The sequence below is a fragment of the Rhododendron vialii genome, chromosome 5a (genome assembly GCF_030253575.1).
Source record: "Rhododendron vialii isolate Sample 1 chromosome 5a, ASM3025357v1".
In the NCBI taxonomy this organism is placed as follows: domain Eukaryota; kingdom Viridiplantae; phylum Streptophyta; class Magnoliopsida; order Ericales; family Ericaceae; genus Rhododendron; species Rhododendron vialii.
Window position 1 is genome coordinate 38237021 of NC_080561.1, and position 24093 is coordinate 38261113.

The following is a 24093-nucleotide window of genomic DNA, read 5'->3' on the forward strand; positions in this document are numbered from 1 at the left end:
GGGGAATTTTTGTTACCCTCCATCCCCTCTCCAAACGGGGAACGGGGATCCCCGTAAAGAATCGGGGATCCAACTGGAACCACAGGCAAAACCGATATTCTTAATCCGGTATCTCTCCTGCAGCAAGACGCCAAGAACAAACAACACACGCAAAGCTCTTTAAAGCTTTGTTTCTTAGTCTCTCAACACGACGCTATTTCACGAGTTTCCGACGTGAACAATATTTATCAGACGTGAATAATATTTATTTGACTAGAACTATCGATTTGAGCTCTTTTTTCTACTAATCTTCTATCCGTGGTAAGTGAATTCAATTACTTCTATGTTAATTGACAGTGAGATTTAGTTTCTTTCTTTCTTCCTCACTTATGTATATACTAGTATTTACCCGAGCCTACAACACTACGCATTCCGCTTGGAATTGCACGTACTTATGACACTTGCTAGCTAGTGGCTCAAACACTAAATCAATTTATTAGTGTGTAGTATGTAATCTTTTTTTTAGTGGCACGAAAGAGAATCACACATGCTTACGGTACTCCCTCAAGTAAATTTTTAAGCTAGTTACAAAAAAGCTATCAATTTGCTTATGGAATCCCCAGAAATACCAAGTAAAAAAGTTAAAATAGTATTACTATGGATCCTCCACCACATCTATTAAACTCATTTGCAGAAATAAAAAAACATATTAGAATTCAGAAATCAAACACCATAAACTAACCATATAAAGAGTAAAAAAAAATTAGTTTGGACCGCGAGAAAAAAATTGGCTATCGAAAAAAGCTACAAAGAATTCTGTAGAGATCCATAATTATTTTCTTAAATTTTAAATGTTTAATATGTATTTGAATTATCAAAGTATGTATAACAATGTGGATATGAGTTGGGTCAATGTGAGATGACTTGAAAGTTGTGGGAGTTGGCGTGATACAATAGGAGTGAAAGGGTGAAAGTGTTATTTGTGCTATATAATTCAAAAAAAAAGGGGAGCAGGAGATTATTTTCTCTCTTTTCCTTTCCTTTCTTTTCTTCTTCTCCGGCGTCTCTCTCGGCTCTCACCTCTCTCACCTTCTCTCTTCGATTTCATCGATCACGAGTGAGACTTTTGAAAAATCCCAAGTACTAAAGTTGTTCTACGCGACGAGAGCTTCCTATCCATCGAAGAAAATTCACGATCGGAGCACTTCGAAGTTTCCTCCATGTTCGGGCTTGCTTCTAACCCTCGAGGTAGGGATCTCCTACCTTTCTTTACATGTTTAAGTGTTAGTTGGATGTACAAGAATCAAGTTTGATTATCTATTTTGAGTCTTGAATAAATCTTGAGCATGCTGAAAATTTCGTGGGTTTTGGTAATCTGTCTTTTGGGAGCCTTTCTGCTAGGAATTAATTTTTGGTATCTTCATAACAGTTAAAGTACGTTTCAATACGAAGATTTCGGTACCAAGATCATGCAAAACCGATAATCACACAATTAGTTATGAATTTTTGAATGCTGACTGTTTGCTGGATGTACGAATCTGTGCGAGGCTGTCTTCTTTTAAATTTCTGGGCATGATGAACACTTTGGGTGGCTTTGGGTCTTTTACAGGAGTTGCATATTTAAGTTAAGAAGAGATTGGTGTTGGAATCAAGTAATTTGGTCAAGTATACAATTTTTGGTGAATTTCTAAAGTAGGGTTGGTCGACTAGGGCGAAAATGGTTGCGAATCTGTATTTCTTTTGATTGTTGGGTTAATTTCCTCTTGTTTCTGAACTTGGGATTTTTACTGAGTGTAGGGCTTGTAGTGGTTCTACTTTTGGCGTTGGTTTCAATATTTTTGGGTTTAAGTTGGAAGAGTTATGATTTTTCAATCAATTTTACTTATTTCCGCGTAGAATCTGACAGCACAGGTAGACTTTGGTAAAATGGCCATAACTCCTAGCTCGGGACTTGAAATGACGCACCGTCTGTTTTGTTAGAAACTAGACACATAGGGTTTTCCAACGATACATCCCATGCATCATGGGTATGTCCGAGCGATAACAAATTTGCACCCAAAGTTGACCTAAATTCTGCCTTGCACCAGTTTTTACTGTTATGTTGAAGCTATAATCGCAAGGCCGTAGTTAGGTTACCCGAACTCTGTTTTTGATGTATGACCTATGGATTCAAAGAAGAAGAAGTCTACTTTTCAATTGTTTAAGTGTCGCCCTGGAATTCATGTTGTTTAATTGGGATATGAGAACTAGTGAGCATAAGGGTTAAAATACTTGTAAACGATTGGAATAGAAAATGGATTAGATGGATGATACGATCGATGATAAATTCAGTTGTAGAATGTTTGACGCGATGTGTAAATTATTCGATGTCTTTCCATGAGATTGAGTCTCTGGGCTTGCAGGATACTTGCAGTGAGTTAAACAGGATTTGGTGAATCACTTGGCATGAGTGCATGGTTGTTAAGCATTAATGGGTACTACAAAGATGAGGATCGTTATAAGTATTTGCGAATTAGACTCTTAATGGAGATGTCACAAAGGGGGTCTATTAGGTGGTAATATGAGATGTGAAATAAATGGTTGATTTACAATGTGAAGGATGTGGGTTTTTGTGCTTTCTTTATTGAAATGATGAAGACAAGATTATTTACGTGTAACTGAATCTAAGTATTGGTGTGAGAGATGTGTTTTGCTATGTGTGGGGATTAGAGAAACGGTGGATAAAGAGATTGCTTGTTAGTGAGAATATGTGACACTAATTGAACGATAATGAAAGCCACGGATCCACCGTAAGGTGTGATGCCGAACATGGGACGTACGGGGGTTTGATTCAAAGGATTTTAGTGGACGCACGGGGGTCCTAAAAGCCCGGAATTGATTCAAAGGATTTTAGTGGACGCACGGGGGTCCTAAAAGCCCGGAATTGATTCAAAGGATTTTAGTGGACGCACGGGGGTCCTAAAAGCCCGGAATTGAATCAAAAGGATTTTAGTGGACGCACGGGGGTCTTAAAAGCCCGGAATTGAATCAAAAGGATTTTAGTGGACGCACGGGGGTCCCAAAAGCCCGGAATTGAACGAAAGGATTTTAGTGGACGCACGGGGGTCCCTAGTGCCCGGAAGTGCACAAGAAAGCCACGGATCTACCGAAAGGTGTGATGCCGAAATGAACATAGGACGTATGGGGTCCTTAATGCCCGGAAATAAAATCGAAACACGTGACATGGTGAAACGGAGAATCTTGTTATTATTTATTATCAAACTAAGGTTGAAAATGTCAGTTTGAGTTGGTAACTTGGAATGTCTAATGTGTCAATACATGTTTTCTTTTATTTTTCCCTTTAGACTGCCAAATCCTTGTGGTTTGTTCTCCTGATGTGTGATGGGCAGTTCTGTGTGAATGTATAAGTGGTGCCTCGTGGTGTGATGCATTGTGAGAGTTTCATGTATGGTATTTGCTTGTCAGACTTATAAGGGAAATCTTAATGTGGAGGAATTTTGCTAGATGTTGAGATTTGAAGTTTGATTTGGGATTGACGGATGAGTTTCCTTGTTGTTGAGGTGCGGTATTGTTCGACTTGTCATTGCTTACCTTATGTTCTAGCTCTACATGCCTAGTGTGTATATTTTTGGTGAGAGGTTGGTTGGTTGTATGAGAAAAGGAAGTGAAAATATTTTGTTAAAGAACTCAGACTAATCTTTAGATCATTGAAATGGAAAATGAAAAAGCAGGGATTGGGTTGGGTAATGCCGTAGCGGTAAGCTGAGATTTTTAAGAATATTGGTGTGTGTGTGGGTGAGAGTGTTGGTGTTTGAGAAATGGAGTTAAATATTTTCCAGCGTGAGTATGACATTTTGAGCTTCACTTTTGACAAAACAAGTACGCTTTTGGAAAATGTTTTCCCTTGTGATCTATCTTCACTTCTGCATGCAATTTAGGTATGGATATCTCTACGAGCTAGTGTAGCTCACCCTATCCTTTCAGGTACTCGCCATGGCACTTAGCTTGGATTGCATGGAGTGCACATTGAAACGGCTCTTGAGAGCTTCATTGGTATCATAAAAGAAGTGTTTATCATCTAGTCAAATTCATGTTGTGTACTTTACTCGCAATGGAGAGTTGTACCTTTTGATGAGAATATATGTAAAGCTATGTGTAAATTCCTCTCCTTGATCATTATGGAACTCATTTAATTGTAAACGTTTGGGAGACTTTATGTAAAAAAAAAAAAAAAATTTTTAGAGAGAAGAAGAAGAGACTTTGATTCTTTATTTGGATTGGCATGACAGTCAAGGGTAAATATAGTTTGAGAGGAAGACTTTTGCTGTGGAAAATATATTATTATTTTAGCTGAAAATCGAGGGCGTGACAAATTCAGACTTTGATTGAAATACCTAAGTGTAAGCGATCACCGGAGGCATAGTGATTGCCCGTGCCTACGGCACTATCCACCCCGATCGGAATTGGCTCAATTTGCTGAAAATTATGTACCCATAGAGTTACTATTCTGAAATTCAATTTCTGCCAAGAATTGTATCAATTTCTATCCATGCAGACACGAGCAACCCGATGATAATAGAAAAAGGAAGGGAGAAAAAAGAGGATCTGAAAACACATGGACTTGGGTGCGGATTATACTACTAAACTATCATTCAAAACGGAACGTCAAGAGGAGTCAAAATAACAAAACTTGATTATGTGTAACATTTAACAACACACCTACCCACCCACGCCAAAAAAATCACCCAAATTTCTTGAACATTTAGAACATGCACAAATTCTACTCAGAACAGTAGTTATATTGAAATTTAAACACTACTTGCACCGTGGAAAGAAACAGACACCAAAAACTTCTCCAAAAAAATTCCAAAGGAATGTTTCACACGACTTTCAAAAAATGGTTTCTTTGTTAGACCCATTACATTCGCTTTCTTGGCCCAGCTTTTCACGCAACTTTCTTCAACCAGCTTCGCCGGAATAAATAAAAAATCCCAAAGAAATGTTTCTTTTTTTTTTTAATAATCGAAATGAATGTTTATTGACCTAACTTCCGACGGAATTTGTAAACCTCGGTGGGGATTCGAAAGATGATAGAAGAGAGAGAGAGAGAGAGAGAGAGACAGAGGGGCTAAAAAAAGAGATGACAGTTTTGTGAAATATTTGAAAGATTGTGACACTTTCTTAAGAGAGTTGGAGAGCACATATCAACCCTTAAATCAAACAAATTTGAGCCGTTGTAACAACTTGTCCCCATACACTTCTATTTTATAATAAAGATAGTACTCCTATATAATTTTCATTTATGTATATAATTTATTTATTTTATATATATATATATATACACACACACACACAAACGGGGCCGGGCGGGGACCGACTCATAACCATCCTCTACCCGTTTCCCATTTTTTTTAAAAAAATTATCCTCATCTCCTACCTGATCCCCGAATCTCCAATTCATTTGAGGCGGGGAATGGGGCGGGGCGGGATGGGGCGGCCGGGATTGCCATCCCTAGATACGCATTATGTATCGGAAGATCGAAAACCACCAACGGGGCTGCCGATGTTCAAAATTTATGGAGAGCAAGTTCTGATGCAAAAGGCCGTAAAAATGATTGCGGCAACACGAACATGATGAACAAAATAAGCGGAGCAAAAGTTTTAAAATGTCTGAGCCCGGGTTCGAACCGGGGACCTTTAGTGTGTGAGACTAACGTGATAACCAACTACACCACCCAGACGACGGCTGATTGTTTCCTACTTTATATATTTATAGTTTACATCGAAATAGTGGCAAAGTTTGTGAATAATTTGTGGGGTTGTTGCACTATTTTTATGACTGCAACTAGTAAATAATTTACATGGATTTCTTCGAATTCAGTTGAAAAATAAGTCATAACAAAGTACTCACTCCGCCCCACAAAAATTGTACATTTTCATTATTCTCACTTTTTTTTTTAAATTATGAATTTAAAATCTTTGTATTATAAAACTAAGTGAGATTTATCAAACAGATTCATGTTGCATATAAAAATATTGTAAATTAAAAAAATATAGTTGAGTTTATGAAATGCGTGAATAGTGAAAAATTAGCAATCTGTATGGACAGAGGGAGTATATCTTTACTAAAGTACGTAAGCAAGTAAAATACAATTTTCAATAATTGCCAAAAAGAACGCGTTTTTCAAAAGAACTAGTAGTAAAGTTTGACCCCGTTCGTTTTGAGGTTAATTGGATGCGGAAGTGATACAAGATTCTCATGACAAATTCACCCGTCTTCAAATCTATTATGCTATTGTTGAGTGTCTATGATTATGTTATGCTGAGCTGGATCAGTCGTGGTTGAGCTGTTATTGACTGTTGGAGTACGTAACACATGCATTATCTTGAAACACGTCACCAACACAACCAAGTCAAAATACAATTTTTATTGCCTACTTTAATTCCATCCATAATTAATAAGCATACGAGCTCATAAAAAAACAATTAATAGTGACATGCCAATTAATCACATTGACTGATTCTACACATCAACAATCATCTCTACAAACTTCTTATATAGAACAAGGTGTTACAATTTTCAATTTTCATGATGGAAGTTATATGTCATGCATGATGTTATTTTTTAAGCGATAACCAATATAAAACCGGAGTTATGTTTCTTGTCGTCATTCGATAGACTTCATATCTAACTCGCTACGGTAAAATATAAATTCCAAACACCAAATAGAGGTGATTGTAATTATTCCTAGAATTAAAGCGAATGAGATATTGGAGATTTAATTTCTTTAAATAGAAGACGTATGACGAGATAAGAATCATAAGATGGAGGCCGGCCAGACAATATATATCAGACGACTATTGACAGTGGTAATTGACAAAAAAATTATAGAAAAAAAAAATCAAAACATATATGATGATGGGGCAATAATTAATAAAAGATGATAATTATCAAGATGGGGGTTATCGGTTTTGGCCTAACGGTCCGATGGTGGCTGCAGTCGACGAAGTCGTTGGCGTGGTGGTTTGGTCGGTGGATGCTAAGACAGGAAGGGATCGGTACATGGTTTAGTTGTTGTTGTTAGGGTTAGGTTTTTTGGACGGTTCAAATTTTGGAAAGAGAAAAAAAGGAAAGAGAATAGTGGAGTGAGGGGAGAGAGAGAATAAATGTGGACCGTTCGAAACACGATTGAACGGTCCGAATTGCCGACGGTGATATATACCCGCTTGGCACTCAAAAACTTCTCAAAGAGCAAAGGCCGTACTTCTTTTGATTTGTGCTAATCATCTCTACACGTTTCGACCGTAACGTTAAACAACGTTGTGATAATCTAGGTTCATAGTAACGTAACATCCTGTCAGTTAGTTTGATAAAGTTAGTTAACGATTGGGATGCTCTTCAGGTGAATCATTGCTTATCCCTCAAAATTACTCCAAAAAAAGAAGAGCACATCAATCACGCAAACATCTGTGTTCATAAAACACCGATGGATATGGTTTCTTAAGTTGAACAGTAAATGATTCAATTCGTTTCGGTCCAAATTTTGAATTAGTCGGGACAATTCGAATTGGAATCATACACATGATGAATGATACGAATTTGCTCAAATAATTTTTCTCGGTAAGTATCATTGAGCAAATTGGAGCCATTAATTAGAGTAAATGACTGACACTTCCAATCCAAATTAAAGATTGGTGAGAACCCAATTCAAACAACAAAAAGTTTGAAACATCGAATCGGTGATCATCTTTCAAGATAGAAATGTGTTTTAAAAAATTGATGGATAGTACTACATATAATTCTTCGAGGGCAAGTACATGAAAGAAACCATTAAAAAATGAAAGAGTATTCTAAAAGGTGAAGGGATTTGTTCTAAGATGCACACAAATTGGTTCGACTATTGGCTCGAATATCCAATTACAAAAGAAAATTGATTTTAACACTCTCTTTTTGTCCAATTGCACTCCATATTTTGCCTTCATATATTTAGGTTTACAAAACTACCCTTTATACATTTTTTCCTTCACACATAAAAAAAGATAATAAAATAACTTCACATCATTAAAAAGAAAGAAAGAGTGTGTATTTGGATAAAAGGGAGATTTGAAAATCAATTTTATTTTGAAAAAAAACAAAAACAAAAAATGTAGCTAAGGTTAACACCCTGTTTGACAGCTACCCATCCCTCTTGTCTGCCACAAACCACACAGCTCAAAGGCCCCCTCCCTTAGCGGTGCGCACTTCAGCCACGGCACCCTGGCCCCCAGGCCCCGAGCAACCCAAATCTATGTTTTCCACTTCCTAATCCTCCTCCTCTCTCTTTCTTGATTAACAATTAATCTTCCAATAATCCCATCGTCATCATCATCATCACAAATTCAAAATCAAAAGCCATTAAACAAACCCCACCCCCATTACCGTCCCCACCGCCAATCATATCCTCTCAAGCACTCAACTCCCATCGAAAACCAAAACCCAAGAAGAAGTTGTTGTTGTTGTGTCGTCGTCGTCCAATTCTTTTTTAATTTTTTTATCTACCTGTTTTTTAAGCTTCGAATTTCTAGGGTTCTGTTTGGAATTCTTTTTTTTGGGGGGGTGAGGGTTTGTCTGGTTTTGTGCTAAAATGGCTCATCAGTCGTCGACGAGGTACGTGGGGGAGTACGTGGTGGGCCGGCAAATCGGGTCGGGTTCGTTCTCGGTGGTGTGGCACGCGAGGCACAGGGTCCAAGGGACGGAGGTGGCGATTAAGGAGATCGTTACGGGACGGTTGAACAAGAAGTTGCAGGAGTCGCTCATGTCCGAGATTGTTATCTTGAAGCAGATTAATCATCCCAACATCATTCGCTTGCACGACATCATTGAGGTCCGTTTTACATATTATAGTTTTTTTTTTTGATATCTCTAGTGTCCGGGCCAACTTACGCGCACCTTGATAAATCCTGGGCCAACTTACGCCCCTCGATGAATCTGGGGCTCAATCCCGCATCCCACTTGCTGGGAGCTTAATTAAAACGGGCCTAAAAGCACCTGAGAGAGGTTTCGAACCTGAGATTTTAAGAGGGAGCAAATCTCTAAGTTGCAGGCCTGGACCACCAGGCCAACCCCAGGGTTTGATTACGTAGTTTTTCAGTACGCCCCTCTGCTTCCGCTCTCAATTTTCGCTTTCGGCTCACGCTCCCAATCCTTGCTCTCATTATTTTAGTAGTTCCCAATCATTGCTCTTGTGAATTTTAGTAGTTTGGGATGTTTTTCAAGGATGTTTTCATGCGCACGCCCATATGTGAGGTAGGTTATGAATGTATATGTATGCTTATCTTTATGTTTGTGTGGAGTGAAGAGAGGTTTTAGTTTGATATTATGTTTGGCTGCTCAGAGATTGGAGTACAGGAGGAGGATAAACTGTAACACTTGAGTTTCTGTGGATACAATTGAGGAAGAAACTTTTGTGGTTTAAGCTATTTGGATTTCTCGCGAAGGGAAGGGCCAAATTGTTTTTAAGGGTTTATTTTTCTGTTTCAAGGCAAAGCAAGTGAAATTTTAGGTCTCCTGTTAGTGTTTGGTTTGGAGGGTGTAAGAAGCTAAACTCAGCGTCATAGCGGTAGTTAGTTGTAGTTGCTTAACTAGAGTTACTGGGAAAGAAAGAAAGAAGCTTTTTGGTTGTTTTGTCATTTCTTATTCTAATAATTGTAAGAGTAGCTCATTATAAAGTTTTCGGGTACTTGGTAGGGAGTAGAATGCATGAGGTGGTAGCTGGAGAAGAAAATGAATGTGGATGTTTTGGTCCTGTGTCTATTGTTTGGTTGCTCAGAAGTTGTAGTAAAAGAGGAGTAACTGAAATCTTAGGGTTTCTTTGGTCACCGTTGCGGAAGAAGGGACTTCTATGATATATGTTATGTTGTTTTTGTGCAAAGAAGACAATTTTTTTGAGGTTTTTGCTGTTAAAATAGAAGCAAGTGAAATTTCCATTCTCCGGTTAGTATTTGTTTTGCAGGAACTTAGAACCTAGGCTCAACGTAATACTAGTTTTTGTAAACTAGAGTGACTGAGAGAGAAATAAAGGGAGCTATTTTTAGGTTATTGTGTTTTCGAAGGAGTATTTTCGTTTCTAGAAACCGAAAGAGTAGCTCATTATATTGTTTTGGCAAGTTGTTACTTGTTAGGGAGTAGAATGCATGAGTTGGTGGCTGGTGAGAAAGATGGGAGAAGTAAATGAATAGAGTTTTTTGGTTGTGTCTAATGTACTTCTTGCACTGAAAAAGCTCAAAGTCACTTAGCTGGAGGTTGTGTCTAATGGAAGATGGGAGAAGACTTGGAACTGGGGTAGCTTGTAAGCTGCACATCTTAGTTACCTCGGTGACATTCATTTGTATTACCTTTTTTCAGAATTTACTGGAGCAGCAGTATTGGTTACATTATGAATCTGGATATTTAAGATGACATACATACAATAGCAGACTCTGGACCCTTTTTTCCTTTTATCAAATCTGTTTTGTAGATCTGCATGTCTATTTTAGGGCTCTCATGAGGAGGCAATTCAAATTTTTGGTCATAATTGGTTTTATTGCATGTACATATCATTTAGGAAACTGGAAGAATACATCTTGTGTTGGAGTTTTGTAGAGGGGGTGACCTTTCTATGTATATTCAACAACGTCAAGGAAGAGTTCCAGAAGCTACAGCTAAGTACTTTATGCATCAGCTAGGTACGTTTGACATATTTTTCTTTCTGTGTTGTTTAGTTTTCCCATCTTCAACCTGCCTGCCCTTTACTGATGGTAATTAGGTCGTGAGTTATGCAGCGGCTGGTCTACAAATCCTTCGTGACAATAATCTTATACATAGAGATCTAAAGCCACAGGTAGGCTATGATACTCCCTGGTTTATTCATCAATATTTAGCGGTCATAGATAACAGGCAAAATTTACATGATTCTAAAAATGCCAAGCCATCTTCCTACTATAATGTAGATTTTGTATATACTTCTGTGTGGCTGCAAATCAAGATGCCAAATGTTGATACTCTTTATATTTCGCTCCAATTCCGATGTTATTATTTTATTCTAGGGAAGAATTCAATGAGTCAATTCCTCTACCCTGAGCTGGAGCTTACTAGAGATTTGACGGAAGAGTGGAAGAAAGAAAGAAAGGGACACAAATTTAACGTGATGGAGGGTTTCTGTTAGTTGTTATTGAGGAAAGGGAATGGGGAGAAAAATGGAGGGGTTAGAGTTCCCATTAGGCCTACAATTATTTTTGGGCCCATAAATATGCAGGAGGGGAGAAGGGAAATATTTTCTTTTTAAGGCTTTATCCTTCTTACAGCTGTGCCATTAGGTTGGGGCATAGTGGCAAAAGCAAGCAACATGGTATACTGGTAAAAAATTGAGTAATATGCTAACACCCTTTACCAGTTTACCCTCTTATCGGTTTCCCTTCCCTGCAGCCTGGAGAAACTGTTGTTCCTTTCTCCTTGCCTTGATTGAGCAACCTCAAAGCCCTTTATCTTGGAGATTGCTCCAGGCACATAAACATAAACACTTAGTTTGGTTTTGAATTTTGAGAATTTTTTTTGATGTAATGAGTGGAGAGAGAGATAGAGAAACTTATTGAGAACCGTGCAAGGAGTAAATTTTTTCTCAAAACTTGTAAAAGAACAAAGTGGTCCAACCTCAACCCCGTTTGTCCTGGAGGAAAGTGGATCAAGTACAACCAACGTGGTTGATCGTGGTGCTTGTGTTGTTGGACTTTTCATTCTTGTCGTCATTGAATACTTGAATTGTAAATATGGGGCAATTAGGATAAAGAGAGTTAATTAACACCAAGTGAACAATCAAGAAATAATAGGCAAGTAACTGAAGTGGGGGCACTCGTATCTTCAGTCTTTTGAGGAAATGCATACGTATGATTTTCAGTTCTTACATGACATGATAATAGGGAGCTTTCTGTTTGCGAAGGAATTTATCTGGAACATCATCTATTTTTTGCAATCCTATGTGTATTGTTCTAATGTAGTAATCATTTGTATAACAGAATCTCCTTCTCTCCACAAATAGTGATAATGCAGTCCTGAAGATTGCAGATTTTGGATTTGCAAGGTAAAGTTATGGTCAGCATTACTTATTTTCTTACCTATGGATCTTCTTATAATGTTTGGAAGAAATGCATACACTCTCTATCTCTCTCTCTCTCTCTCTCTCTCTCTCTCTCTCTCTCTCTCTCAAGTAGCTTTGTTAACTGCTTGCTTGAGAGCTTGAATAGAAGTTTGGAGTTTATTTAAAGAATAGGAAATGAAAGTCTTGAACTTCTGTTTCTACATGGAATGTCTCAACTACTCAAAAAGTTCACTCCAAAAACTGCATGGTTATATTTATATAGTAGCTTTTTGCTCCTACTGGCTTAGTCTTGCAAATTTTCCCAAAATGCTTCCACTTATGGCTCCAAGTACATGTACAAACATTGATAAATTTTTTTGCAGATCTCTGCAACCTAGAGGCCTTGCAGAAACCTTGTGTGGTTCACCACTATACATGGCTCCCGAAATAATGCAACTTCAGAAGTATGATGCTAAGGTGGCATCCACTTTTTCTTATAGAAACACTTTGGACTTTTATTTATTCGTTGTCCTGTTAACCTTGAACTGGAAACGCAGGCAGATCTCTGGAGTGTTGGTGCCATTTTATTTCAGCTTGTGACAGGGAAAACCCCATTTACAGGAAGCAATCAAATACAGGTGTAGTACTCTTTATTCTTATTATTAAGTCTGGGTAATTTAGTTTTGTTTAAAGTTCTTTTCATAGTTTGTTAGTCATCAGGGATTAGTTTCTTTTCATAGTGTGGTTTAAAGTTCTACGTTTCCTATAAGTTCGTTGGCTTGTTATGTCAGTAAGTTTTAATGCTCTGTCTATCTGACCTGATTCACTTGAACATTTTCATCTCATGTGTGGTGCAGTTGCTCCAGAATATTGTAAAATCAACCGAGCTGCAATTTCCTCCAGATAGAAGGAATTTGAGTTCGGAGTGCATTGATTTGTGTCGAAAATTGCTGCGCCGTAATCCAGGTATTTGAATGTTATCTGCTTCATTTTGGCTGCATGCAAGATAAAAAAGGCAAGTACAGTTACTTCTTATATAGAACCTCTATTTTTGGATTCCTGCCACAAGGAAAAGGCCTTGGTCGTTGGATAGGTTGCTTTGCTGTATGCAAGCCATGCAATTGAATTGTTATGCTGCAGGTTTACTTTATAGCTTTTACTGTAAAGTTGAAGGGCATGGTGGTGACATCCATAAGATGGGCCCAATGTATGGCCAGCTGCATTTTTCATGCTTGGTACTATGGGTGATTAAAGTAGGAAGTCTCGAAGGGGTTTCACTCTGTATCATGTTTTTGTATTCACCAATGTGCAAAATCTGTGACATAATTAATCCATGATTGGCTTTGATAGCTTTTCACTCACCTGAATTTATAAGATGCGGACAGTCAATGTTGGACGACATATCTTCGTTGATTTGGAAGCTTTTTTGAACATCCTGTGCAGTAACCTCTCTAAACAGTTATGATGAATTCAAGTGCTCGATGGTGAAATAGTGAGCAAACTTGGCATGATATTTATGATGTTGGCTACTTGATTTTTTCCCACAATAATGCTATGATAGGCCATTTTCATTGTTTATTAGGAACAAATTGAGCAGAGGAATTATAGAAGAAAAATATTAGAGTTAAAATTATCTCACATTGTTTAGATTTGATGAGCTTAACTACAATTCAATGTTCTCCCTTTCCCTACTAATCTTTCCATATTTTCCATCTGCAGTGGAGCGGCTGACATTCGAAGAGTTTTTTAACCACCCTTTTCTGTCTCAGAGGCAGTCAAATGAATTGTTGAGGTAAATGAGGCAAAGTGTTTAACTTTCGTGCTACCAATATGAAAAGGTTCCGATCGTTTACTCTGACATTAAAAAATTCTTCTATGCTATGCAGGAATAGAAGGTCACCAAAAACAATAGTTGGTTTTCCTTTTTCTGAACGCAGTCCAGTGAGGAATGCAGAAGAAGGTTCCCAAGAAGATAATCTGCCTTTTAGTCTTGACGATGTTTCCAATGGATCTGATAGGAGCCCATCCTTTGTTAGGAAGCCCTCGATGAAGTCCACTGTTGGATTTTCTGTCGGCGACAGAAAGGAAGTGCCTACCACTTCAAACAATATGGATCTTTCTTCCAAGTTTAGTAGTGTCGCACATAAACCTGAAAATACTAGTTTAAGGCTTGACAGTCGTATACCTTCTGAAGGAAATCTAAAAGAATCTTTCAAGTCTGCAGACCGAAGGCCAATGGACACGCATCCAAGAGGTAACTTCTTTCCCTAGTTTTCCACTTTTTTTCTTCTTTTGTCACAATCAACTATCCGTCCTGCTAAATTTTGCTATGGTATGCATGGATTCTACAGTTGTGGATTCATTGGAGTTGTTTGATCAGGAATATGTTATTGTCTCTGGACCCCCTATGGATGTGTCATCTTCTCCGCCTTGTGCTTCCAAGCTGAGCCATTTGCCGTGCAATTCAGGGAGTCCCCAACAAGAATTTGCAAACATGAACTCTGCCCCAAGTGCCCCAATGCCCATCATTGGTGCAACAGGGAGTAGATTTGGGTGCAGTGGAAGCTTGGATAGCCACAGCTCTGCTCCTTCTGGTACCTCACAGGGATCCATGGAAATAGGAGATGCGTTAGAGCAGCCATCACCTCACTGCATAACCAGGATTAAGTCGTTGAAGCGGTGTGCATCTGCCGTCACGGAATTAGTGAATGAAAAGGTAATTCCAAGCAAATCTGAGTTTTCGACCAAATAGCTTTCTTTACAGTTCCCTTACCCAATGGTAGTGAGTGCCTTAGCTGTGTCTGTTGAAAATTAAGTTATCTTTCCCCCTGGGACCAGCAACTCTGTCAAATTGGCAAATTTACCTCCAGCATTCACCCAATTCGCCCCCTGCCTCCCCCCGTCCCCCCTCCCCGGTTTCACGGCCCCAACCCAAATTGCCAAATTCCCATGAAATCATTACCCATTTAAAAGAACTGTAATTAATTGGTGGCAGCAAGATATGTACTTCCAGTTGAAATACCTTAAATTAGGATTCTAACTTCTGCGAATGTCCAGCCAAATAACTGTTCTTATTATCATCACTTATTGTTTGCTCTTCTTATCTGGGGCATCTGTTGGATACTGCTTGGAAATGTGCCATTATCAATCAACAGGTACCATCAGATGGGTTATGATTGAAATCAATACTAATCCTTATGTGCTAACTGCTTGTTTTGTTTTGTTCGTTCGTTTGTTTTTTTGGTGGCGGGGGAGGTTCTTAAAGTATCGACAGTTGACCAATTAAAAGAATTATCTGTAGAATCGATAGTGAACCTATTCTGAAATACTTCAATCACTGCTAAATTAATACAGAGTACATAAACCAATAGCCAATCAGAATATGTGTTGGATAGTAATCCAGTGCTGAGTCTCACTATATACATCAATCCAAACAACTGCGCATATGCACAGCTTGCTCTGAAAGGGGTTACTAGAATCTTCAACTGGTATACCTTTTGGTATCATGAACATATCAGCTGGTGCAGATTTTATTTCTTTGAAATGTTGCTATAATGCCTTCGAAGTCCGGATAATGAAATTGGTTCTATTCTGTGAAAAGATGGAGTCCAGAAGACAACTTGAAGCATTCTCAATTCAGCTTGTGACACTTGCAATTTGGAAGCAAGCTCTTCACATTTGCCACACGCAAGCTATTGAAGGAAGCCCAACTCAAGAGATGGCCAGATTGAGGGAGAGCCCTAACCAGGAACATGGGAGTCTTGATATTGCCAGCACTCATGGACCGCAGGAGTTATGCTCTCAGATTGAGAGGGAATTTCTTAATGAAGTTGGGAATGCTGAGGAACTTGCCAAGCTTATTGAGCCTGGTATGTCTTTTAAGTCTTTATGTTATTGATTGATTGAAAGGCTTCTTTACCTTTTTCAATTTTCATTATTCATTATTCATGTAAAAATCAGTGCGTGCATGCATGCTTGTATCCTTCTAAATCAAACAGTACTGTTTTTGCTCTAATCATTCTTTGTAACTCCATTAGCTGATGTCCTATCTTTCTTGTCTGTGTTCTATACTTGTATTTGTGATGAACTTGCAATTTTCTAAACGTTTTGTTTCGGAAGCACAAAATAGCATCAGAGGATAACTTATGTACGTACTTTCTTTCGCTTCTGGTTGAAGTGCTGCATCCCAAACCTAAATGTGCTATTTGTTTGAGCTTGAATATCAGAATATTGGGTGATTATTTTTCTCTGGGAAAGGTGGGGCTGTATTTCCATTTCCTTCTAACAGCAGATATTTGAGTGTCTCCTGGATCTCTATTCATTTGCATGGGTTGGAAATGTGAATCTGTTGTATGTCAGCATGTAAGAGCTTGCTCTCATGGTTCGGTTGGGTAGCGAACGGGATACTTATACGAGTCCTTTTTCTCATTATTTCAGGAAATACGGAGATGCCAGATGCCATGGAGACCATATATCAGTCTGCCCTTGCTTTGGGTAGACATGGCGCTGTAAGTATTTGTTTTATATCTTGGACTACCAATGGTATGCATTTCCAAACCATTTGCAGGAGTAAGCCCAGTGGACTGGTAGACAAGAATAAGATAGCTTACAACCATTCATTATTATCTATGTTAGAACTATAATGAACTCTAGCTGTAATTCTTTGGATTGATCAGAGATAATCAGGCCAAACATTTTATCCTTAATGTCCCGGGTGACTAGCTCGAAACGAGAAGACTTTTTATTTTTATTTTTTGTTAAGTTTGCTTTGTTTGTTTGGTTTCCTTCAGACACAGAACTTCTTGTTTTGAAATTTGAATATGACCAAAGCTTTCATGGCAATCATGAAATCCTGACTTCACAGTTCTACCTTGAGATCACTTTGGAATCTACTTACTGGGCTGCGAGGCCCATTTTTGAAAAGGGAAAATCAAAGGTGAAAAAATTGTCTATTGTTGATCCTTTTTGATTTGAACTAATTATAGCTTTTAACTTTTGTCAGATTGATTTTTTGGTGACCATCTGTGCCATGGTCATATAGGATCAATGTTTATTTTCTTGTTGATATTTACTTGAATACTTGTAATGAGCTGAGACACAATCTTCAAATGCATGTAAATTCATAGAGTTCTTCTGGATAATTAAGCATTTAGTAACTGATTTTGTCATGTGTAAATATCAGCTCTTGGCTTGTGTTAACACTTCCAGTTCTTTTCCCCTTCTACCTTCTGCATTTAAAACTGCAGTATTCTGCGAAATCTTTCTAACTGGGGTAATAACATCAGGTGTCATTACTCGTTTGTGTTTGGCAGGTTGACGAGTACATGGGCGATACAGAAAATGCAGCTGTTCGCTATTCAAAAGCGGTGCACTTGTTAGTTTTCCTCCTCGTCGAAGCACCATCCCTCATTCTTAACCCTCCTTTCTCTCTCACAAATTCTGACCGGCATAGACTGCGAAATTACATTGATGTCCTCAATAATAGGCAAAGTCATTCAAGGTCTCAAAGGATGGCTCTGCTTCAAGGTGAGGATCAACAATGCCCGCCTTAATGCATGTGTGTTCACCTTTCATCACCAAATCCCGATGGTTGCCCCTGTTTACAATGTATAATTATTTGTTTGTACAGCTATTCTTTTGGGTGACCGGGAGATGTTGTAGTTCACCGTCATATGGGATAGGATGATGTTGTAGGACTATATGTTAGTTTCCTCATTTATGTAATTTTTAGATTGGTAAAATGTTCAATTTTTTCACCTTAGTGTGATCTTTCTTTGAGATGACTGTTGCCGTGAAAAGGTTCATTTTGTGACTGACGCTGATAGACTATTATGGATGGATCTACCTATATGGCTATGGCAATAGAGAGTTGAGTAGTTGAATATACATTGTGGTGTTGCAAGGATCAAGGAAAAAGAACTATGAACTTCAGTCTTTCTTGAGGTAGGATAGTTATGTTTGGCTATCTATTGAAATATATGGAACATTAAGGGAGCATAAAATTGACGACAGCATCAACTTGGAAATAGGAGGGTAGACTAGTAATTGCCAAAGATTCATCTCTTGTCAGAGCAAATATTCATGACGACACCTTGAGGCTTGTCTTAGTGACGGATGCCCCCTCACGTATGAGTAGCTATGAACCCCTATGGTTTTTATGAGCTCTTCACTGACACAGTGACACCTCAATCGACAATTGTATGTATAAACACGTAATGAAATAAGTCAAAAGTGACTTACATCTAAAAATTCTCTCATTGAGATAACAAAAAGTTTTAAAATTTTATCAACCCTCACTTTTTTGAATTAAAATGACTTCTTCTTTTTTTACCCATTGGAAAAGCCCTTTTTGATAAAAAAAGGGCAAACTTTTTGGGTAACGTTTTTTTTTCTCCTACTTTTGGGTAAAAAAATTGAGAATTGAGTTTTTATTATTTACACTATTATTACAAAGTCAAGAGTAAATTTGTCAATATAAGCCACTTTTGTTATCACGTGTTTGGTCGAACAATTGTTGATTGGGTGTTGGTAAAATGAACATTTGATTACAAGGGTGTATAATCATTCCTCATATGTGAGAGATATCTATCATTAAGACAAATCTCAGGGGTGTCACTGAAATTTACCCAATTTGTAGTGCAGGTTGGTCAAGATAAATAGGCTCAGAATTTTTAATGTAGGTACATGACTAGCATGACAACCAATCAGGACACCCATATTTTTATTTTATTTTAATAATCCTCAGGACACCCATATTGACTTCTTTTTTGTGGTTAACAGAAGTTATATATGCACTGAGCTTCTCATAAGGGTTCTCGTACATATTAATATGCAGGCTTTTAATCTCGACCGTCGGATCTCATACAAGGTGGCCGAGGTTAGAAATTCACGTTAAGAACGTGCGGGATTCCTTGTTAAGAACGTGCGGGATTCCTTATAAGAAGGGGGCTCATAACTTCAAATACAAATACCAACACATGATCCTAAACTAAAATGTGCTTCATAACAATCTATTGAACCATGAGGAACCCAATTGATCTTATTCTCATCTTCTCCTTGTTTACACTTGCAACTTCACAGAATCGGAATTATTTAGAAAGAGGGTCATCTCTCTCTGTGGAAGAAGATGAAGATGATTCAGCCCTCATCACCTCACCAGACAGTTCATTCACTTGTGGTTTCTACAGGGTTGGAACCAACGCTTATGGTTTTGGGATTTGGTTCACTAACTCGAGAGACAGAACCATTGTTTGGATGGCTAACCGGGATAAGCCGGTTAATGGGCGGGGCTCGAGAATTTCTCTGAGGGGAGATGGAGCCATGGTCGTAACTGATGTCGATGGCTCGGTTGCTTGGGAGACGGAGACGAATACTAGCTCTACTGCTGCTCAAAGGGCTGAGCTTCTTAATTCAGGTAACAACTAAATTTTGCAATAATTTTTTCATAACATGGTGTCGATGCCAATTTACGCGCACCTCGACTCAACTCAAGTGCCAGCCCTTAAGTCGATTTTACTAATCAAACAATACTTTCTCAAGCAACCATTGTTGACAATGGCCCCTAAGTTGAAGATTACTTGTTCATTTTGGCTTCTTCTCCGATCCTTTGCCTTAAAATAGGTATGCTTGTAAAGCTTCAAAAGTGCAGCAAAAATGTAGTCTGAGGGATTTGTAAGGATTGGGTGGGTATGCAACGGGATTGGGGTGAGTGATCGTAAACCCTCCATAATACAAATCAGCTACCCATGGAGTAGGCAATTTGCCAAACTACGTAAAAGTTGTTTCTGTTTTGGGTGCGCGCGGGTGTCTCTCTATTGTCAATCTACTTTTCTTTTTTCAAAAAAAAAAAAAAAAGAATCCTCTTTTGATCAAGGATTTTGATATTCACGCTTCACTTTTTACTGATGAAGCTTTCTTTTATTCATGAAATTACTTGTAACTTCACGTTAAAAATGGAGCGCCATCATTAAAAAGCAAAAATCAGTTTCCTTTAGTAAATAAGGACATACATGTAAAGTTACTTTATTTACCCATATATATACAGGGCACTGCATTCACGCAAGTTGCGGACCACACCATTTCTCCCTTTTTCCGATTGAATTTTGATGATCCGAGCCGTTCAATGTGTTCAGAACATGATTTTAAGGGTACCCGCGAGAAATCGGGAAAAAAATGACTGGAAAGGGCTTGATTTGAGCAGTTTTTATTTGAACCGTTCAATAAAAAATAAACAAAAACAGCTCGGATGAAGCCCTTCCCGGTCTTTTTTTATTCTGATTTCTCGCGAGTACCCTTAAAATTATGTTCTGAACACATTGAACGGCTCGGATCATCGAAATTCGATCGGGAAAGGCAAAGTCCGCAACTTGCTTGAATGCGGGCGCCCGCATTAGAAGTGCCCTGTATATATATATATATAGAATCCCCTTCTTATGAGGGATCCCCTACTTAGCTTAAGTGCGGACCTCATAGATCCCAATTGAATTTTGATGATCCGAACCGCTCAATGTGATCAGAACGTGATTTTAAGGGTTACAGCGAGAAATCGTCAAAAAAAATGGTCGGGAAGGGGTTCATCCGAACAGTTTTTTATTGAACGGTTCAAACAAAAACTGCTCAAATCAAGCCCTTTTCGGTCATTTTTTTTTTACCGATTTCTTGCAAGTACCCTCAAAATCACATTCTGATCACATTGAGTGGCTCGGATCATCGAAATTCAATCGGTAAATGAGAGAAATGAGGAGGTCCGCACTTAAGGAGCCTATTTAAGGTCCTCATAGGAAACTCATTGTATATTTTATATATATATATATGTGTGTGTGTGTGTGTGTGTGTGAAGTTATTTCTTGACTGATTGAATTTCCTGGCTCCCCCCTTGCAGGAAACCTTGTTTTGAGAGACCCAAGTGGTAAAATCCTGTGGCAAAGCTTTGATTTCCCAACTGATACTCTATTGCCTCATCAAACCTTTACCAAGAGCAAGAAACTGATATCTTCACTAAGAAATGGAACTTATGCTTCTGGGTACTTTAGTCTGTACTTTGACAGTGACAATGTGTTGAGGTTGGTCTACGATGGACCCGATATATCGAGCTTGTATTGGCCTAATCCTGATTTCTCTATCTATGCAAATGGAAGAACAAACTATAACAGTAGCAGATTTGCATTTCTAGATGATATGGGTAGGTTTTTTTCAAGTGATCAGTTGCAATTCAATGCTACTGACATGGGTTTTGGGATTAAAAGGCGGCTAACGCTGGATTATGATGGGAATTTAAGGCTTTATAGCTTGAACCATTTGACGGGATCATGGGTAGTGTCATGGATGGCTCTCGGCCAACAATGTCTTGTTCATGGTTTATGTGGTAGGAATGGTATTTGTGCATATGACCGCCGAGGGGCAAAGTGCACATGCACTCCTGGTTATGAGGTGATCGATCCGAGTGACTGGAATCAGGGTTGCAAGCCCAAGTTCAATCTTTCGTGTTCGAATCCTCAGCCGGTGAAATTTGTGGAGCTTTTGTATTCGGATTACTATGGGTTTGATCTTAATACTACTACAATTTCATTTGATGCATGCAAAGAAATCTGTTTGATGGATTGTAGATGTGAAGCATTTAACTATAGGCTCCTAGGTGAGGGGGTTTGTTTCCTAAAAAGTGCCCTCTTCAACGGCTTCCACACTCCCAATTCTCCCAGCAGGATTTACCTAAAAATGCCTGTTAATGTGGAAACATCTGAATACACAGTACCGAATGGCTCCAACCTCGTATGCAAATCCGGTGACATTGAAGTTTTGCTTGGTACTGCTTCCATGTACAATATCGTTCTAAAGAGGGTAAGATGGGCTTATTTGTACTCCTTTGCTTCAGCCATAGGTGCAATCGAAATCCTCCTTTTTGTAATAGGTTGGCTTCTTTTCAGAAAGCACGAGTTGCCAGGTACAGTTGAAGATGGATACCGAATGCTATCCAGTCAATTCAGAAGGTTCAGTTACGGTGAACTGAAAAAAGCAACAAAAAAATTCAAACAAGAACTGGGAAGAGGAGGTTCGGGAGCTGTTTACAAGGGTGTTTTGGAAGATGAAAGAGAGGTGGCAGTGAAAAGATTGGGAGATGCATCTCAAGGGGAACAAGAGTTCTGGGCAGAAGTGAGCACAATAGGAAAAATCAGTCACATGAATCTAGTGAGAATGTGGGGGTTCTGCTTGGAAGGGAGACACCGGCTCTTAGTCTACGAGTACTTAGAAAACAGTTCACTTGACAAGCACTTGTTTTCCAGCAGTTGTCTTGGATGGAAAGAGAGGTTTAAAGTTGCCATAGGGACGGCTAAGGCTTTGGCCTACCTTCACGATGAGTGTTTGGAATGGGTAATCCATTGTGATGTCAAGCCTGAAAATATACTTCTGGACACGGAGTTCGAACCAAAGGTTGCCGATTTCGGTCTAGCAAAGCTGAATCAGAGAGGCCAGCCTAATTCTGAGTTTTCACATATCCGAGGCACCAAAGGTTATATGGCTCCTGAGTGGGCTTCAAACCTACCAATTACTGCAAAAGTCGATGTTTACAGCTATGGGGTGATGATCTTGGAAATGGTGAGGGGAATTCGGCTTTCCAATTGGGTTTTAGTAGAGGGTGAAGGTGAGGAGCAAGAAGCCGAGCTTACTAGGTTTGTTAGGACAGCAAAAGGGAAGAGTCAAGGTGAGGGAGAAGAGTACTCTTGGGTGGAGGATATGGTCGATCCGAGATTGGCCGGGCAGTTTAGCAGGAAACAAGCGGCGACATTGGTTAGCACCGGTCTTTCTTGTATCGAGGAAGATCGAAACAAACGACCAACAATGGCTTCGGTGGTGCAAGTCCTAACAGAATGTGACGACGAGTCTATTAAGATTTCTGCTCCTGTGAGGCTGTAATTGCAGTTGTACTGTCAAAGCAAGTACAGAAATACAAGATGAGTAGAGTTTGATAATGCTTGTTATTCAATGGTTGTGGTAGCGACTTTACTGGCCAGCAACAAAGTTACACGGTTGTTTCCTCATGTAAATTAAGGGTGAATTTTTTTCAATTTCTCCCATAGACCTTTGACCCAACGGCATTAAGTGAGTGCACTTAGGTGCAAAGAGAAATGATGTCACGAGTTCAACTCATCTTCCAATGTGGTAATCTAACTATTCTGATAATACTGACTTTCACCGATAAAATTAAGAAAAAACGATAAATTCCTTTTCTGCGGCAAACAAATAAATTCCAGGCACCAAAAGCTGATACACGAAACTCAACCCAATTTCTTTCTCTTTCTCATCATATTGCCACACTTAGAGCTTACAATTACAAAGCAATATATAGGCATAATAATATTTCCTCTATTCCGACATTTTAATCCTTAACCGTTTTAAGTGATTAGGTGAACTAGGGAGGGAGTAGGAGGAAAAACTGGCAACCATTTAATTGCATGTCCTCTAGAAAAAGAAATTGAGTTTTTGATACGTACAGAAGAACCAGCAATATGGGAAGGAGAAAAATAACGTTTAACACTTCTGACGATTTTAGGTACTATTTTCCGACAAAAAACTTCTGTTTTAGACACAATCAATGATACATTAATGAAAGCAAGTTCTTGGCAATTCACTTTTCTAATATGGTATCAGAGTCGTAAGATATCTGCCCTGAGGGATACTTGATCTCAGCAGCCGGTCTACGCTTCGTCCTCGTCCGTTGGGCACTCATAGTTATATGTAACTGGCTTGCTCTTTCAAATTTCACCCTGAATCTCTAACCTCCTGGCTGCTCTTAGCTCCTCTTTTCTCCTTACTTCTCCTGGTTTTCTTCATGGCTCCTGGCTGCTCCTGGTTTCTTTTTTAAAACTCAAGTTGGTAGACGTACTTGAGTTTGATGGGGGATGTTAGCATATATTAGAAAATATTATGTTACCATATAATCTAGGCTTTATTATGCTTCCTATTTAGTCTAGCATTTATTCATGTTTTCTAGTTAGTCAGTTGGTTTAGGTTTCTTAGTCACCGA

At 38.7% G+C, this 24093-nt stretch overlaps 2 protein-coding genes, 1 long non-coding RNA gene and 1 other non-coding gene across 6 annotated transcripts; 3 read left to right on the top strand and 1 right to left on the bottom strand.

Annotated features, from left to right (window-relative positions):
- Positions 1-923: 923 nt before the first annotated feature.
- LOC131326448 (uncharacterized) lies at positions 924-4250 on the top strand. Its single transcript, XR_009200000.1, has 2 exons — positions 924-1227; positions 3964-4250. It is a non-coding gene; the product is annotated as an uncharacterized LOC131326448 (long non-coding RNA).
- A 1396-nt stretch (positions 4251-5646) lies between these two features.
- On the bottom strand, positions 5647-5720 carry TRNAV-CAC (transfer RNA valine (anticodon CAC)). Its single transcript has one exon. It is a non-coding gene; the product is annotated as a tRNA-Val (tRNA).
- Positions 5721-8204: 2484 nt separating this feature from the next.
- LOC131326449 (serine/threonine-protein kinase ATG1c-like) lies at positions 8205-17955 on the top strand. 3 transcript variants are annotated; one of them, XR_009200001.1, is made up of 13 exons: positions 8205-8843; positions 10563-10683; positions 10780-10838; positions 12010-12074; positions 12455-12548; positions 12629-12709; positions 12929-13037; positions 13791-13863; positions 13958-14325; positions 14423-14787; positions 15673-15940; positions 16509-17007; positions 17384-17533. XR_009200001.1 is itself a non-coding variant. In XM_058359238.1 (13 exons), the coding sequence occupies exons 1-13, from the start codon at positions 8604-8606 to the stop codon at positions 17621-17623; spliced, it is 2154 nt and encodes a 717-aa protein (XP_058215221.1). In that variant the 5' UTR covers positions 8205-8603; the 3' UTR covers positions 17624-17955. The 3 variants fall into 3 exon arrangements, 2 of the variants coding, with proteins under 2 accessions (XP_058215221.1, XP_058215222.1); XM_058359238.1 differs by having other exon boundaries at positions 16509-16579; positions 17384-17955; XM_058359239.1 differs by lacking the exon at positions 8205-8843 and having other exon boundaries at positions 10570-10683; positions 10764-10838; positions 16509-16579; positions 17384-17955.
- A 1066-nt stretch (positions 17956-19021) lies between these two features.
- LOC131326450 (putative receptor protein kinase ZmPK1) lies at positions 19022-23128 on the top strand. Its single transcript, XM_058359240.1, has 2 exons — positions 19022-19485; positions 20953-23128. Exons 1-2 carry the CDS (start codon positions 19092-19094, stop codon positions 22980-22982), a joined length of 2424 nt encoding a protein of 807 aa, XP_058215223.1. The 5' UTR covers positions 19022-19091; the 3' UTR covers positions 22983-23128.
- The last annotated feature ends 965 nt before the right edge of the window (positions 23129-24093 follow it).

Coding starts and splice junctions, on each gene's coding strand:
- LOC131326449 (XM_058359238.1), top strand. CDS start 8,604: ATGGCTCATCAGTCGTCGACGAGGTACGTGGGGGAGTACGTGGTGGGC. Junction 8,844..10,562: donor GCTTGCACGACATCATTGAG/GTCCGTTTTACA, acceptor CATATCATTTAG/GAAACTGGAAGAATACATCT. Junction 12,075..12,454: donor GCAGATTTTGGATTTGCAAG/GTAAAGTTATGG, acceptor ATTTTTTTGCAG/ATCTCTGCAACCTAGAGGCC.
- LOC131326450 (XM_058359240.1), top strand. CDS start 19,092: ATGAGGAACCCAATTGATCTTATTCTCATCTTCTCCTTGTTTACACTT. Junction 19,486..20,952: donor GGCTGAGCTTCTTAATTCAG/GTAACAACTAAA, acceptor CCCCCCTTGCAG/GAAACCTTGTTTTGAGAGAC.